General features: G+C 34.5%; 1 protein-coding gene across 8 annotated transcripts in view; it reads right to left on the bottom strand.

The window, feature by feature from the left end:
• The window catches only part of SEMA3A (semaphorin 3A), a 533,509-nt gene that overhangs the window by 93,880 nt on the left and 422,042 nt on the right, over nt 1-17,587 (bottom strand). For all 8 annotated transcript variants that reach the window (XM_044946571.2, XM_025291021.3, XM_044946573.2 and 5 more), the window contains 2 exons: nt 12,347-12,440; nt 2,691-2,810 (listed from right to left, as the gene is read on the bottom strand). In XM_044946571.2, the coding sequence (XP_044802506.1) occupies nt 2,691-2,810; nt 12,347-12,440 (214 nt within the window). The remainder of the gene's footprint in view (nt 1-2,690; nt 2,811-12,346; nt 12,441-17,587) is intronic.

Below are 17,587 nucleotides of genomic sequence, written 5' to 3'. Positions count from 1 at the left end.
AGATCAGCCCTGGGTGTTCTTTGGAAGGAATGATGCTAAAGCTGAAACTCCAATAGTTTGGCCACCTCATGAGAAGAGTTGACTCATTGGAAAAGACTCTGATGCTGGGAGGGATTGGGGGCAGGAGGAGAAGGGGACGACAGAGGATGAGATGACTGGATGGCATCATCGACTTGATGGACATGAGTTTGGGTGAACTTCGGGAGATGGTGATGGACCGGGAGGCCTGGCGTGCTGCAATTCATGGGGTCGCAAAGAGTTGGACATGACTGAGAGACTGAACTGACTGACAGAGCAGAGGTTAAATAATTGACAGTGGATATTCCAAAACTGTCCTGGGATTTTAGACTTTGGGTCTTTTATGACTTTACACAGAGAGTCTTATCACAATCTCAGCATCTTTTCTGTTCCTTGGTGAGGCTTCTAATTTCTCAGATGATTACCTGGTACCATTCTACCTCCTCTATTCCCAGACAGCGGGTATCTAGCTATATGCCCAGTCCCTTTTGATTACCACTGTGTTTGTACTGAATCATGAATTATCTTAGTTAGGCATCAAATTAATTTAAAGGACAGCAACTGGCAAGTAATATCATATTTATTGTATATTTGGAGAGCAGGAAATATAGGAAACATAGAAGAGACCCTTAAAGAGAAAAGGCTAGTGACAAATACTGTGGAGGGATAGTCGAAATGGAGATTTATTAAAAAAAAAATCACAGAAAGTCATTAGTGGAAGAGCAGTTTCATGGGATCAAAGTCAGGATGAAAACAGCTAAATGTAGTGAAAATGTTGAGTAAACAAGTTCCTTAACCAGACTATGGACTTAAGGCATCTACGGACCTTGTGGTTCAACATCATTAAATGGAGAATTTAGGTAGGGTACATGAGTACGTTTTCAGGTCAGGGAAGAAATCAGAGGTGAAGAACCAATAAAGTCAGGAAAAAAAGTAAACTGGGTAAATTTATGAAAAAAAAATCAGTGCAATTAAGAGCAAAGGCAGTAGGGTCAAAGGTGGAAGGTAAGAGGCACATCATTTTCATTAATACATGAAAAATAACAGGACAATCAGAAACGTTGCTATAGGAGAAATGAATGCTGACTGAGGTAATTTGAGGTATATTTTACGGTTTAAATAGTCAGTTTAGAGTTGGGATACAGAGAACAATGGAGAAGGAAATGGCAATCCACTCCAGTATTCCTGTCTGGAAAATCCCATGAACAGAGGAGCCTGGTGGGCTACAGTTCATGGGGTCACAAAGAGTCGGACCCGACTGAGCAACTGAGCATGAGCACAGAGAACAAAAGCCCACAACTCGTGGTCTCCTGAAATTTCAGAGGTTCAGAAGCAGATTTTGATTTTTCTCTAACAAACAAGACAGAGATGAAATTAATTTGAAGTAACCCTAGAAGAGCAGGAGAAACAAATGTGGCAGAAGTTCAAATACTGAGATAATCAAGTACCTTACTGAGTACATAGATGGATTGTAAGCTATGAAATTCATCCTTCTTAATAAGGTATATGAAACCAAAGGAGAATTCATGAAAATGAGATTAGGGACTGGGAATCTTTATTTTATAGGATTGAGGGCAGATATAAATGGAGATCCTTATTTAATAATAAAAACATCTATGAACATATTTGAATGACCAGTATAAAAATCACTGATGAATACATAATTAAAAAAAAAAAAAACTCTACATAGAAGACTTACATAAGGATTATTTGGTTTAAAATTTGAGTGAAAGTAGTGTTTACTTATTTTAGGCATATAAATTTTATCATTTTCAATTGTAAATTTATTTATATATTAAAAAGAAAAAGAATTTTAAAAGTATCTGCTTTGCAAACCAGCATACAGTGAATGGATAAACAACAAAGAACTACTCTGTAGAACACAGAACTACATTCAATATTTTGTGATAAACCATAATTGAAAATAATAATATGAAAAAGAATATATTTCTATATGTATAACCAAATTGCTTTGGTGTACAGCAGAAATTACCACAATATTGTAAGTCAACTACACTTCAAAAAATAAAATTTTTAAAAAAGTATCTGCTTGATCCAGAAGTGACACCAGTACCTGAAGTTCAAAAAACTAGGTTCTTTTCCAAAATCTATCTACTGGGTAGATGTAATCTTAGATTAACATATTAGTCTTAATTTCCCAATCTGTAAAGTAGAAAAAAGAATTTTAGAAAGATTAAAGGAGAATCAAACGATATGATACAAATGTTTCAAAAATATTTTCAGTGTAATGTGTTTAGCACAATTTTTTAAGCATTTAATAATTTATATGATGCTCTAAAGGCAACATGAGAGGTGTGGAGGAAAAAAATACTACATGAGATTTGTGGTGGTGTCCCTGGAAGACAAGATTGGTAAGGCATCTTATCTTTTTCCAGTCTCCCTTCCGTAGCTCTAGACCAAATCTATTTTTTTTCCATTGTTAACTTCTGAGAAACTTTACTTTTGGCACAAAGCAAATACTTTCCAGAATTTTTAATCTCTGTTCTCTTTTTGCCCCACTTTCTCACACCCACAGCCATGAAGTCATCACTATGAATTTAACTGCACACTGAATCTCAGCTTGTATTGCCTGCACAACAGGAGGAAACCTCTCTGCTGACTTACTACAGATGCCATGTTACCTGCCTGTGCTCTCAAGCAGTAGCACCTACCGTTGAGCCACCTGGAATCGTGCTGCTCCGTCCTGATTGGATGATGGTGCCCAAGAGTTCGGAAGATAGCAAAGTCTCGCCCCATAAAATCAGCTGCTGTTCCCGAGTATAATTCTCCATCTGTGTCGTGATAAAATAAAACCACATACACGTACTTTAATTAAGGCAACTTAAACCAAAACTAAGTACAGGTTTCATGTTAAGACCATCCTAACACCCTTGGCATCGTTATGCAAAGCTACTAAAATTTATCCTATATCTTTGTAGAAGGGAATATCTCACTACTCATTTAGCACTAACTTTGAAAAATTGAGTAAAATATGATTCAGTGGACATTACGAATGGAAACAAAAATTATATGTACCACATTGTCTGCTTTTATATGTTTAAAGCTACTATGATTCGAATATCTTTATTTTTTACAGTCTCATTGTAAAATATTACTTATACTTTTGGCTTTAATCAAAAAATTAAATTTCTAATATATTTCCTTTTTAGTGGGACTTAATGAAATTTTGCTATAATTGACAAAAGACTAATACTTTTCTTGCCTTCCATTTTTTAATATATCAAGTGGGAAAAGTATTCTAATTTGATATGAGCTGTCATATAATCATAAAACAAGTCCACCACAGAGTCTCAAATATAACAGAAATGTATTTGAAGAGGGGGGATTTTGATAAACACAGGCCATAATCACTATAGCTCAAGATTCTGTTGTGCCTTGATTCATTTCTACTTAAACTGAATTAACTCTAGGACAGAATTTAATAAAGGAAGAATCATAATGAGCAGGTTGGAACAGAAAGGAACAAGAAACAAGGAGAAAGACAACTTAATATTTACTGCATACCATTTGTGCTTGTGGGGCAGTCAGGTTCTGGCTTGACACTTTCAAATTATCTCATTTACTTCTGTCAACAACCCCATGATGTACATGTTATCCTTATTTTATACTTCAAGAAACCCAAGTTATCTCAGCTGAATGACTATCAAGTCAAGATGAAAGTTCAAACTCAAGTCTGTTTAACCCCAAGTTTCTTATATTAAATATATATCATATCGCCTTTTAATAAACTGGTTTGTAAAATTGGCATTTTCTTTCCTTTAAACAAAAAATGCCTCATATTATTCCACCCAGAAAATGCATTATTGCCTGCTTGCTTATGTAAATTATCAACAGAAAAACAATAAATATTTTCTCCAAATAATCTACCATAATGACAGTAAAAACTAATATTATCTTGTTGATTATTTGGACAGGTTAATGTTTCTAAATCACTGACTTGAGAAATACTCAGAAAACAAAGTCAGTTCAGTTCAGTTCAGTTCAGTCACTCAGTCGTGTCCGACTCTTTGCAACGCCATGAACTGCAGCACGCAAGGGCTCCCTGTCCATCACCATCTCCTGGAGTTCACTCAAACTCACTACCATCGAGTCGGTGATGCCATCCAGCCATCTCATCCTCTGTCGTCCCTTTCTCCTCATGCCCCCAGTCCCTTCCAGCATCAGAGTCTTTTCCAATGAGTCAACTCTTTGCATGAGGTAGCCAAAGTACTGGAGTTTCAGCTTTAGCATCATTCCTTCCAAAGAAATCCCAGGGCTGATCTCCTTCAGAATGGACTGGTTGGATCTCCTTGCAGTCCAAGGGACTCTCGAGAGTCTTCTCCAACACCACAGGTCAAAAGCATCAATTCTTCAGCACTCAGCTTTCTTTACAGTCCAACTCTCACATCCATACATGACCACAGGAAAAACCATAGCCTTGACTAGACGGACCTTTGTTGGAGAAGTAATGTCTCTGCTTTTCAATGTGCTATCTAGCTTGGTCATAACTTTCCTTCCAAGGAGTAAGCGTCTTTTAATTTCATGGCTGCAGTCACCATCTGCAGTGATTTTGGAGCCTGAAAAACTAAAGTCTGACACTGTTTCCACTGTTTCCCCATATATTTGCCATGAAGTGATGGGACCAGATGCCATGATCTTCGTTTTCTGAATGTTGAGCTTTAAGCCAACTTTTCACTCTCTACTTTCACTTTCATCAAGAGGCTTTTTAGTTCCTCTCCACTTTCTGCCATAAGGGTGGTGTCATCTGCATATCTGAGGTTATTGATATTTCTCCCGGCAATCTTTATTCCAGCTTGTGCTTCTTCCAGCCCAGCGTTTCTCATGATGTACTCTGCATAGAAGTTAAATAAGCAGGGTGACAATATACAGCCTTGACATACTCCTTTTCCTATTTGGAACCAGTCTGTTGTTCCATGTCCATTTCTAACTGTTGCTTCCTGACCTGCATACAAATTTCTCAAGAGGCAGGTCAGGTGGTTTGGTATTCCCATCTCTGTAAGAATTTTCCACAGTTTACTGTGACCCACACAGTCAAAGGCTTTGTCATCGTCAATAAAGCAGAAATATATGTTTTAGTGGAACTCTTCTGCTTTTTCAATGATCCAGTGGATGTTGGCAATTTGATCTCTGGTTCCTCTGCCTTTTCTAAAACCAGCTTGAACATCTGGAAGTTCATGGTTCACCTATTGCTGAAGCCTGGCTTGGAGAATTTTGAGCATTACTTTACTAGTGTGTGAAATGAGTGCAATTGTGTGTAGGCATACACAAATTATAAGTTAAACATTGGTATACCACTAATTTTCAATGGACTTTTGTATGTATCAATCAGAAACTTTCAGTACATCTTCAGTTATCAATACCTTTTGCAAAGTCTTATTAATCTGATCTTTTATGTGATATCCTTGGTTTACACCTACAATTCTCACTTAAAAATAAAGGTATTTGAAACGAAAATGGACATTTTCAGGGGTCCACACTAAATTTGGCTTCCCTGGTGGCTCAGACAGTGAAGAATCTGCCAGCAATTCAGAAGACCTGGATTCTACCCTGGATTGGGAAGATCAGCTGGAAATGGGAATGGCAACCTACTCCAGTATTTTTGCATGGAGAATTTCATGGACAGAGGAGCCTGGTGGGCTATAGTCCATGGGTCACAAAGAGTTGGACACGACTGAGCTTAAAGTAAATTAATTCCTCTGGTAGAACCTCTGGTTCTTTGATGTGTTTGAACGCACCAGGCTTTGGAAAATGTCCAAAGCAGTACAGGACAGCTACATGGACAGAATCACTGAGTAACTCTAAGTTAAAACTTTAAATATTAACAAAAAGATAGCTTCTCTTAGAGACTGAGTTTTTAAAAAATTATCACTTATTCTGAACTGTTGTGAATCAAGTCAAAAGTGATAGTCTGACAATATATTAAATAAAATTCACCAGCTCTATGAACAGTACTCATGGGACATCATAAATTGACATATTGCATATTGTGGTATCTTTGGGATTCAAAAACATCTTGTCTTCTCTTTACTTAATTAAATGAAGTTCAAAACTGACTTGCTCTCACAATAATATACTGCAATAATGTTTTATCTGCCCATAAGGTAAAGAAATAATCCTTTTTGAAAAGTACAGAAACACTATTAAATTATTTACAAGTTTCAAAGGTACTGTGCAATATTTTAATGTAGATGGTCTTCTTAATATCACCTATATTCAATAAGCTTAACACTTTAGTTAAGGCTGACACAATCTTTTTACAAATAACTGACTGACAGATGTGATGAATTTTTAAACTTCAAGTGATTTTTTATCTATATGAATAAAAGAATGTTAATTTAAAATGTATTGTGAAATCAACCTCAAATGTTCAAGTCAATTTCAAACATTTTCATGTTGGAACACCTTTCACATGAAGATCTGTGTCTTCTTTACCTTAAAAAATCAAAAGCATTAAATCGTTTGTTGAACCTCATTGCCCTCTCAGCCATATGTGAGATAATGAAAATAAGGAAAGGTGAAAAAGGTGAAAACTGAGTGATTATATGTTAGAGAGTTGTCAGACCATGCCTAATAAGAGGTGTAATCAGAAATGGAAGAGTAAAGAATATCATGAGTTAATGTTTTTTTTCATATAGCTTTTTCAATGTGAGTAAAATTCATAATTATGATTGCTATTATATGTAAACTCTATTCCAGAGAGATGAAATAACAAAAACTACAACCAAATAAATATTATTTGAATATGACAGGTGTTTGTTTCTCATATTCATTTCTTTAGCTTTGTTAAAACTTATGATTATCTTTTAATCTATTCCTACATAAGGAAGGCAAAAAATATAAATGAGTGCAAAGGCAGAAAGACTGATTTTATTTCTCTTTTGACAAGAGATAAGTAGGCTCCTTAGAGAACGTAGAGGGTTCATCAGTAGAAGAGCTCAATTTATTATCAAGAATATAATTTATGAAGAGTTGACTTAGAAACCAAAGAAAGGTTGCAGCTAAAGCACCAGTTGTCTCCAGTCATAGGAAGTTACCTCCTACTCAAACACTATTTTTGAGTCAACATAATATGTTAGAGCTGGAGGTCACCAGATGATTAGGTGGCCATGAGGGCACATTCTAATACTGTCAGTGCTTAGTGTCAGTAACTATTCCTTAACACCAGGCCTCAGGTCAGATTTTCTGCTCAGAAGTCTATAGGATTCTTGTCAATGCTGATTCTTCATCCTTGGGGAACAAAGGGGAACAAATCCCCCTTTGTTATTTGGCCCAAGTGTATAGATGGTAGCATATCGTACTCTTGCATTCTCTTTAAGAAGATATATATCAGCTCAGAGTATATCTCATTTAATGTAACTGTGTATTACCACCTTATATTAAAGACATTATACTCTCCAGCTATCTGAAATTATCTAACAAAATATCTGAGTTGAATAAATCTACTATACCTTAGCTGGCTTATATTTGGAAAACAATGTGTTTGTTTTTCTTTTTAATTTAAAAAGCCCATTTGCCAAGCTTTTTTTTGTATGTTTGATGTAATCTATTAAGTTATCAAAATATATGTATAATTTTTCAATTTTATGACCTTAAATATAAGTTAGCCTACAATGGTTCAAATTGCATTATGGCTAAGATACTTTGGGTTTTCCAAATGTACTAAATTACCACTGAAAGAAAATATATTTGTCCAATTTTATTAAATTGATGGTAGAATAATACATTCAAGGAATTTTGATACACATTACAAAAGTGGTTGTGGATGCTCTGTCCAAAAAATGTTTAAGTTTTTCTACAAAAATACCATATAGACGATTAGATGTCTCAAAAAATATATCAGACTAAGATAAATTAGTGCTTATGGATATAAACAACATGCTAGAAATTTTCAAATATGAAAGTTGCTATTTGAGTATATGCCATTCTTTCTTAACTGTAAGCTTTCTTACCTATCTCTAAAGAAAGCATTCTTTTCTGAGATGAACAAAAAGTTTAGTGAACTGTATTCCCACCATGGCAGCGTTACCTGAGAAGCAGTGTTAAAAAACAAAAGTTCATGCATACTCTGTATTTTGTGTTCACAGCTCAAAATGAAGTAAAAATGTGGCTTAGATCAGTTAATGTATTGGATTACAATTCCTAAGAAGGGTGTGGTGAGAAGAAACAGAAGGTGGGAAAAAAAAAATTTCCTGATGAAATAACAGCATTACTAACACAGGTGTAAAGTGTGACATGCATGTGAGCAAAAATCAAACAAACCTAAAGACCAAGTCATTATGTTGTTAACACCTTAAGCAAATTCTACTTACAGAATAGCAGAGTAATTAGAAACAGAGGCAGGAAAAAATGTCTGTCTCTCTTCTTACACACACACTCACGCACACACATACACACCCACACCACATGGCATGGATGAAATCTACTTCTTGAAAGTGAAAGGGTATGGGAATGCTTTTACATTTTCACATTTATTAAGCACCTTTTCTATACTAATGAATATACTGGCTTTGTTACTCATATTGTCCTTTAAATTAACATCATTCTTTAAATAGTTATAAATGTAAATGCTGTAAACTTAAAAATATAAAATTTATCCCAACAGGCAACCACTATTACCAGTTTCTTTTTTTTTTAGTTTCTACCTACATTTATATGCCAGAAATATGTACATACCCAAATGTAGTATGCTATTACATTGTCTTATTTAAATCTTACAACAAACTAGTGGAACTTGCATGGCCATGCCATTTTATACAAAGAAACAGAGACTTCAAATAATTTTCTCAATTTTAGTTAATTAATTTGGGGAGTACCTCGTTTACTCTAATACCAAGTGAGAGAATAGTCTAATGTCAAATTATGTTCTTTGCTGAGGCATGGCAGAATGCTAGCTTAGGGAAATAAACCATTCATAAAAGTCCCAAACACTTGAAGCTGGTCCTCATAATATCTGTTAATGATGGAATGACTGATGAAGATTTCAGAAACATAAAACTGCTTTCAAGTTGACTGTTTCTTTCATATCATGAAAGTGTGTGTGTGTGTGTGTGTGTGCATCTATGTGTTTTAGCTGTTCAGTCATGTTCCACTCTTTCAGACCCCATGGATTGTAGCCCACCAGGATCCTCTGTCCTGGAACTCTCAAGGCAAGAATAATGAAGTACGTAGCCATTCCCTTTTCCAGGAGATCTTTCGAAGCCAGGGATCGAACCCACATCTCCTGTATTGGAAGGAGGATTCATTACCACTGAGTCACCTGGAAAGCCCTTTATTAAAGTAGATTTGAAAAATTTACTTTTCTAAAGTGATTTTAAAACTTTGGGACATATTATAGGACTGGGGTAACTTTGTATGGGAAACTATGCATTGCTCAGGAAAAATTCATATTTTCTATAGTTATCAGCTTAAAACGCAAGGCAGTTTGGAAAGAGCTTATATTAAACTCTTACAGATTTCATAAACCAAAGTTTTTAAGTAGTAATCTGGTTCTAAAGCTTACAACAGGTTAAAACTGCTTAAAAGAAGGATTGGGGATGTAAAAATATCTGCTGTTAAGATCCATCTAGTCAGTTTACAAGTGTTTTGAGCTAAAAGTACAATTCTTCTTCCCAGTATTGGGGAAAGAAGCATCCTGGAACTACCTTGAAAATTTCTTCTGTGTGCAAAAATGAGGAGAGCATATTTAAAATCTTTTGGCTGGAAAGCTTTCCCCCAAACCATTTTTTAAATGTACATTGTACAATCTGTATATTTCAATGACTTTTATGTAAAAGTCTGGGAAGTGTTGTAGAAAATATTTATGTTAAAAGAACTCCATTAAATTACTAAACAATATTTTTAAAGCAGCAAAATAAAAAATGCCAAGAGGAACCCAACAAGGAGAATTAAATTTACTGTGAGAGGAAGAATTTATAGCATAGTTTTAAAAGAAGCAAATAACCTCAATAAAGGAAATCACAGCTTTTGAATTAACATGGTGTTGCAAATATTTTGAGGGATTTTACTATGTATCGTATGCCCTGCTCATTTTTCTGCATCCTGCTATTCAACTGATTCAGAAATTAACTTACATTGGCTTGAATCATCTTCTTTGTCAATAGGCAGTAAATATCTCCAAAAATTATTCAATCACTGTACAATACTGGCTAGGTCAGATCTGGGCTTCCGTTTAAAAGCTGCTTCTCTTTTTAGTCATACCTCCTCTTCAGGATTCATGCAACTTCTGTCACTCTTCTTTTTCACAAACCCATTCAACTTTTTCAAAGAAGTTCTAATACAACACCAGACTGTGGCGTTTCATATTCTTTGTGGACATTGTGTGGTTGCATACCATATGAACTATGTAATACTTACTTGTCATCATCCTTACTCAGTGGAATATTAAAATAAATAATCAAGAAGATCCCTACTGAGAAACATGCCACAAATTAAAGCTGTTCTAGGTACAATTTTATATACTGCTTTCTGAGAAATTTCTCTCTTTCTTCGCTTTCAGTGTGCAATTTAAACAAGTATAGGCTACAAGTTCAAACAAAATAGGATGCCTCTCCTTTGTTTAAGACACTTTTCAAATTTCTGTGTGTGTACTTAAGGAAGTTATTCACACGTAATCACTAGGCCATCTGTGAAAAGGAAATTATAAGTGTGTTACATCTGCTGCATTCCTTCAGGTCTTAAACTTCTGTTAAAGTGCTCCATAAATGGAGCAAATGGACTGAAATTGTCTGCATTTCGAAAGCAGTAGAAGAGATAACTCATACTGTAAAGGTTTTATTCTTAATAAAAAAGGGATCAGTGAAAGGATGATAAACACTAGAGAATACTGGAAAAATATATTTTCATAGTTAATGCTGTGGACGGTATGACCAGAGTCTTGTTTTGTTGAACAGAGGAAAAAGGTTATCTTTTAAAAGAAAAAGAGGAAAAATTTTATGGACCTACTAACTCCGGGAGTTGGTGATGGACAGGGAGGCCTGGCGTGCTGTGATTGATGGGTCTCAAAGAGTCGGACACGACTGAGCGACTGATCTGATCTGATCTGATACAACAAATAATATCCTAAATTTACCTTTTAAAAATTTAAATAGAAAGTTTATACCTGAAAAGTTTTACTATTATTGTTGTTGTGTTATCAAATAATTTCTATATTTCATAAAAAAAGGAAAAGGAAACAAAAAGTTACATAATTTCTACATGATTATTTAAAAACAGAATCTTCTGTTTCAGGTTGCTGGCATACTCAACAATTAAAAGAGAAAAAAAGAAAAAAATTGTTTAATGATGATACACTTTTTGTGTATTATTTAATTCCAGTACAGAGTGGTAAAAAGAATGTGGAAAAATTCTCTTTCAATACAAACTAAAACTTATTCCTTTTTCTACTTCTATCTTTCTAAATCTATCCTTTTGAACTATGGCTAAACATTCACCACTTATCTGCAATATTTAAGGAAAAAAGGAAAGAATAAAATTAGAAAGGAAGAGGTCAAAGAAAAGTATACAGGAAATACATAGAATGTTTTGATTTAAGAAAAAGGAAGAGAGAAAAGCCCTAAAGTCAAAAAAGATGAACACACAAGAACTTAATCAAATCAAAGTAACATAAGGGGGAATCTATCAATTGTATTACCATTTAGTTGTATTGTGCTGATTAAGTTATCCAAGTGTTAAAAGTGCTACAAATCTTGGGACTACAATTAACAATAGAGAATGAATCTCAATCTTTCTTTCTGACTTGTCAAAATTCCCCCTTTGAAACATCTCTTTCAAATAAAGAAAATCAAAACCATATTTTTACAACACAAAATCTGTAAATGTCTAGTGGAGATATGGGGCTTCCCTGGTGGCTCAGCACTGAAGAATTGGCCTGCCAATGCAGGAGACACAGGTTCAGTCCCTGGATCGGGAAGATTCTCTGGAGAAAGAAATGGCAACCACTGCAGTATTCTTGCCAGGGAAATCCCACGAACAGAGGAGTCTTCTGGGCTACAGTCCAAAGGGTCGCAAAGAGTAAAATGCGACTTAGTAACTGAACAACAACAATCGTGGGGATATATATGATTGAGCAGTCAGTTCTAAAGATACTTTAAATCACTTTGATTAAAAAGAATCATAGACTAGATAGTACAAAAATCAAAGCAGCATTTAGCATTTCTTATTCGTTTTCAAAATAAGTGAAAATATCTCAACTGACATACTCTGAATGTTTTATGATTAATAAAGGAAAATGTTGATATCTAAGAAGGAACATGAAATCTGACCATTATCTACAGAAAATTTACTGTTTAATTGATTGCTGATTAAGTACCTATTAAAAGAGATGCCGTCAGCAGTTTAGGGTCATATGGGCTCTTCCCACGGCCATTTTCAAAATGTGAGTCTTGCAGCTTAAAAATGTTATCCTGTAGAAAAGAAAAAGAATTCAGTTTATTTATAATAAAAGCATTTTAACATGCCAGTTAATCATAGAGAGGTTGAGCATTCTTCTGCACTATCAAGGTATATTATTATTTGTGTAATCTTTAGAGATGGCAAAATAACTTAAGTGGGTTAAAAACTAGATATTATTAGACAAATGTCTATTTAGCTTGGTGATTTTTAGTGGCATTTACCATGTTGCAAGTAAGTGTATAAATAAATCCTAAAGGACAAAGCATGATGTGACAAGAGTAGAGTGATCATTTTATCACATAATTATGCCAAGAGCTACCCTAATGGCTCTTGAAAGAATGTTAAATTTAGACAAAATGACTCCTTTACTTCCTTCACATAGAGGAAAAACAGCAACTCACTATATTAGATGTCTGTAACAAGATACACTGTCTCACATTTCTGAATGTACTTTCCAGAAGGAAGTAGTCATGGCAGCCACATTCTCCACTCTGTCATTCCTAAAACTTTATGCTTACAAGCTTCTCAAGCATTTTTAAATTAGTCACCATGGAAGGTGGAAGGTACCTGAAACTATCCTTATCAATTTCTCTAAGTCAGAAATATCAAATTATTTATTAAGACAGGTATGCCTGGAGATAGTGTCCTTAGGACAATAAGCACAAAGGTGACAGATTTTATCACAAGGAAGTCTGCTCAGTTGAGGCTCAAGCACCCAGAAATTGAAGCGAACATTTGACTATGGTAGGAAGTATGCCAGAAAGCACTACAACAGAAGCCTTAATAATGAGGTAACAAACTAACTCAGGCCTAAGACCCTGTCCTCAGAATGTGAGACTTCTGTATGACAGTGGAATTAATTGGGAGGTTTTCTGAGCACTCTTTTCAGAAGCAAATAAATGCTCTGGAAACTAATTAGGTCAGAATATGTATGCATTTTCCAGTAGCACATTAACTTGTCTACAGACTGAAATAAGATAGCTTTTTTGGCAATTTCTCTACTGTTCACATAAAAGCATTTTCTATATTCTTAGAATAATAAATGGTGCTCGTTTTATAGCCAATACACATCACTTTATTTAACATTTAATATTTCTGATGGAGCTAATGGCAGAGTTTCAAATTATGACCCTTAAAACTCATTTGAATTAGGGAAGAAGAGTGAAAAAGGAAGTAAGCCAAAAGTATTCTCCATTTTTATTACTGTAAGTGTGAGAATTACCATATCTATGCATTCCTTACACTGTACTTGATAAATAGCTATCCCCTAGCAATGACTGTCACTAAGTCCCATCTGACTCTTCTGCAGCCCCATGGACTGTAGTCTGCCAGTTTCCTCTGTACATGGGTTCCCCCAGCCAAGAATGGGTTGCCCTTTTCTTCTCCAGGGGATCTTCCTGACCCAGGAATTGAACTCGTCTCCTGTATTGGCAGGTGGATTCTACACCACTGAGCCACCAGAGAAGCCCACTGGTTGGTTCTTTAGCTGAGTTCTAAAATTTACAATGTGAAAATTTTATGGGATTTCTCAGAACTGCATTAAGTTGTGGAAGGAAATGGCAACCCACTCCAGTATTCTTGCCTAAGAAATCCCATAGACAGAGGAGCCTGCCAGGCTATATACAGTCCATCGGGTCACAAAGAGTCAGATACAACTGAGCATCTGAGTATGCATGCATACACACAATAGGGATGGCAGTGAGTTAGGAGTCAGGCCCAGTTGGGCCAGTGAGGTGAGCTCTTGTTCTTTGATGGTCGACCAATATCTCTGAACCTTAGGTTTCTAAAAGTTAATGTTGATAAGGATATTTAATCTCAAATGCTTATTGTGATGATTAAAGAACTGGAATAAAACATTTTTAAAGCAGCAAAATAAAAAGGCACAATTTATTCTTATTCTATTAATATTGCTCATATTAAAACAACAAAAATATGAAAATTTAATACAAGTTTTTACCATTGTGGGCAAACTTTCCTAGCAGAACTTAAAAGAAATATTATCTAAAATGTTATATAAGTCACCAAATTTTAAACTTATTTACAAAAACACATTTGTCACAGGCACTTGAATATTAAAATTATGGTATGAAATTTCTTGCGATACACTAAGAAAAAGCATAGAAGTTTAACAAATATTTAGATTCATTTTAATAAAAATTAGGAAACAATACAAAAGAAATATACTCAGTAACTGATATATACTCTACTGCCACAATGATAGAAAATATTAAAATCTGTCTGTTACTAATCCTCAAAGGTTAGAGGAAGCAGCAGGTGGAAGTGACAGTGTGACTAAAAATATTGTTATAAATATACATATAAATTTCTTATCCTCATAAGACATTTTATTATACTGACTATGATAGAGGAGCTATCCTTCAAAATATGAGACACCTGATGACTGGGGTCATGTGTCCAAAATAATAGGACAATGCCAAGGTATATGAGAAGTACTTGCAGCCTCGTGTTTAACATTTGATTTACAAGCTAAAGGATTAGAGTTCATAGGGAGAAGGGTTAAGTATGTCAGTTATGGTTTAAGAGAGGAAAAACTATACTTTGCCATGGTATCAGGTAATGTGTTCAAAGCCAGCTCCCTTTTCCTTTCCTTCCTTCTTCCTTTAAATGGAACTCTTCCCCAAATTTCTGTGTTTCTACCATGTAATTATTCTATATTTTTATATGATTCTATTGAAGGGTAACACTGAATTTCTTTTCCAGCCTAGTGATATGGAGGCTTGGAATAATTATAATTTGATTTCTGAGTAGTAAAGTAAAATATATTTCTTATATACAAATATTCTTAGTGTAAAATCCATACCTATTACACATAATAATGAAGTCTGCATAGTCACTCAGTCGTGTGCGACTCTTTGCGACCCCATGGACTGTAGCCTGCCGGCCACCTCTATTCATGGGGATTCTCCAGGCAAGAATACTGGAGTGGGTTGCCATTTCCTTTTCCAAGTAATGAAGTCTAAAGCTGTTGAAATCAGATATTATCCCTGGCCATGCCTTTTATTATCTGGGTCTCAGGGAATCCCTAAACCATTCTCAAATTCAGATTCCTTTTATAAGGAGAATAGGAAAATCTCATAGGATTGATTATGAATATTTATTGTAACAATGTATATAAAACACTTAGAATGCCCGAAATATATTTATTAGTTTATTTTTTTCATTGTTTGTAGTTACCAAAATAAAATCATTCTTTCCTATAGTGATTAATATCTTTCATGCTATAATGGAAATGTCTGCCTATATTTTTATCAGTGGAAATTAAGACCTGTGTTTAAAAATATGTTAATACTTTGGACTCCCAAAATGCACTGAAAATTATTTTTTCCTAGAGCTAGACCAGAGTCCATTCAAAGCTTTTTGACAAACAAAGCATTAAATATAATATGTATAAAATTTCTCAATTTAAAAAAAGACTAGTCTTTTAATATATCTGATAAACTTAATGTGATTCATGTTGAGAGACACCAATACTGCTGTTTCTGTTATCTTATGAGCGAGACCTAGTATATGTGTGAAAATATTGACTCCTTGGAAAAGAAGCCTTTGTTAATATAATTGTACATTCTATGTTGTCATATGTAGCAAAACACACAGACAACTGTCTGGCTGTACTTGGCAGGCTTTTTGAAACCTGATTGCTATTCAATGATTCTCTGTTTTAGAGAGTGTTAAATAGATCACATATGCAAGTAATAAGACCAGAAATATTAAGACCAATGTATACAATTAAAACTGAATAGCTTATATGTCTAACTTGGGCTGAAATAGTTTTCATTTTTAGTAATACACGAACAGAAATCTAGCTGCATGGATTCTAATTGCTTTAGCAGATACTATGAATATATCATATGTTATTGTACCATATTTTATTACATGATTGCATCAGTTTTCAGCAACTATTTTTAGCTTTCAAGTCCACTCTTTCCCCTTTGTCTTTTGGATTTCCTGAATGTTATTAAGACTGTGGTGAGGTAAGGCATTAGAGGAAATAATAACTGTGCTAATGTCTAATGCAAAGTTTTATAAATTATAAACCATTGGTGACATCATGGCAATAAATTTCCAAAATCTCAATCTTGTCCAAGTAATAAATTTAAGTAACAAAGCCGCAATTTTAGTTGCTTTAGTTAATGATTAAAACATAAATGATGCTTGTAAAAAGGAAAAGAAATGAAAGAAAATAATAGTATATGTGATAGAATAACCATGTTGGGTATGAAGCTATATAAATTTAAACCCAATATTTGGGCATCCATTTTAACATTATTTTAAAACATCAACTATTCTATTTTTTCAAAATGCTCAATTGCCTTTCCTGCTTTTTACAAAGATACTTTGTTTGCCAGTTATAATGAATTATCAGGTATTCCCTGGTTGTACCAGTTTTTTCTTATTTCTGTCTAAACTACTCCCAGCTCACCCTTCCTCAAAATCACTGTGAACTTCCTTTCCTTTAACTAAATTCAAAAGTTACTTTCTGGGAAAAGTCTTCAGAGCTTCCTGGAGACGTAATTTGTTAGTTTCCTTTGTGTATATCCTAATTAACAATAATACACAGGCAATAACAATATTGGGTAAAGCTACTGGCTTCAGCCATGAAGGGACATAAGAGGATTTCACAAGAAACATTGTGGCATACTATATTTTACCGAAGGAGATCCATTTGTGGCTAAAATTCATTTGGAATTTACTTCTCTTAAAAAGGTGACTCTAGGTCCTTGTGCAATTCTAATAGCCATGAGCTCTACATGTAGCAATTTAATTTAATGAAAATTAATAAACCTATTCCTCAATTGCACTAGCTGCAGTTTAAGTGTTCGATAGTCACATGAGACTTGTGAATACAGTACTGCAGATCCAAACATTTCCACTGTCATAGAAGTTCTACTGGACAACATCCTATTAGCAGCAAAGAGTAGAATTGAAAATTAGAGGGTCTCCAGAAAAAGAAAATTTGTCTTCAAATCACAATTGTAGATGAAAAAGTCCATGAAATCTACAAGGAAAGATTATACTAAAAATATTAATTTTGATTTTTATTATCAAGGGGTTGCCCTAAGTAACATTAAATGGTAGAGCAGATGAATAAATACATGCCCTGTATTTTTTCATATGCCATCATTCTTCCATTTAAATT

This window comes from Bubalus bubalis, chromosome 8 (genome assembly GCF_019923935.1).
Source record: "Bubalus bubalis isolate 160015118507 breed Murrah chromosome 8, NDDB_SH_1, whole genome shotgun sequence".
NCBI lineage: Eukaryota > Metazoa > Chordata > Mammalia > Artiodactyla > Bovidae > Bubalus > Bubalus bubalis.
This window is presented reverse-complemented; position numbering and strand designations above follow the sequence as displayed.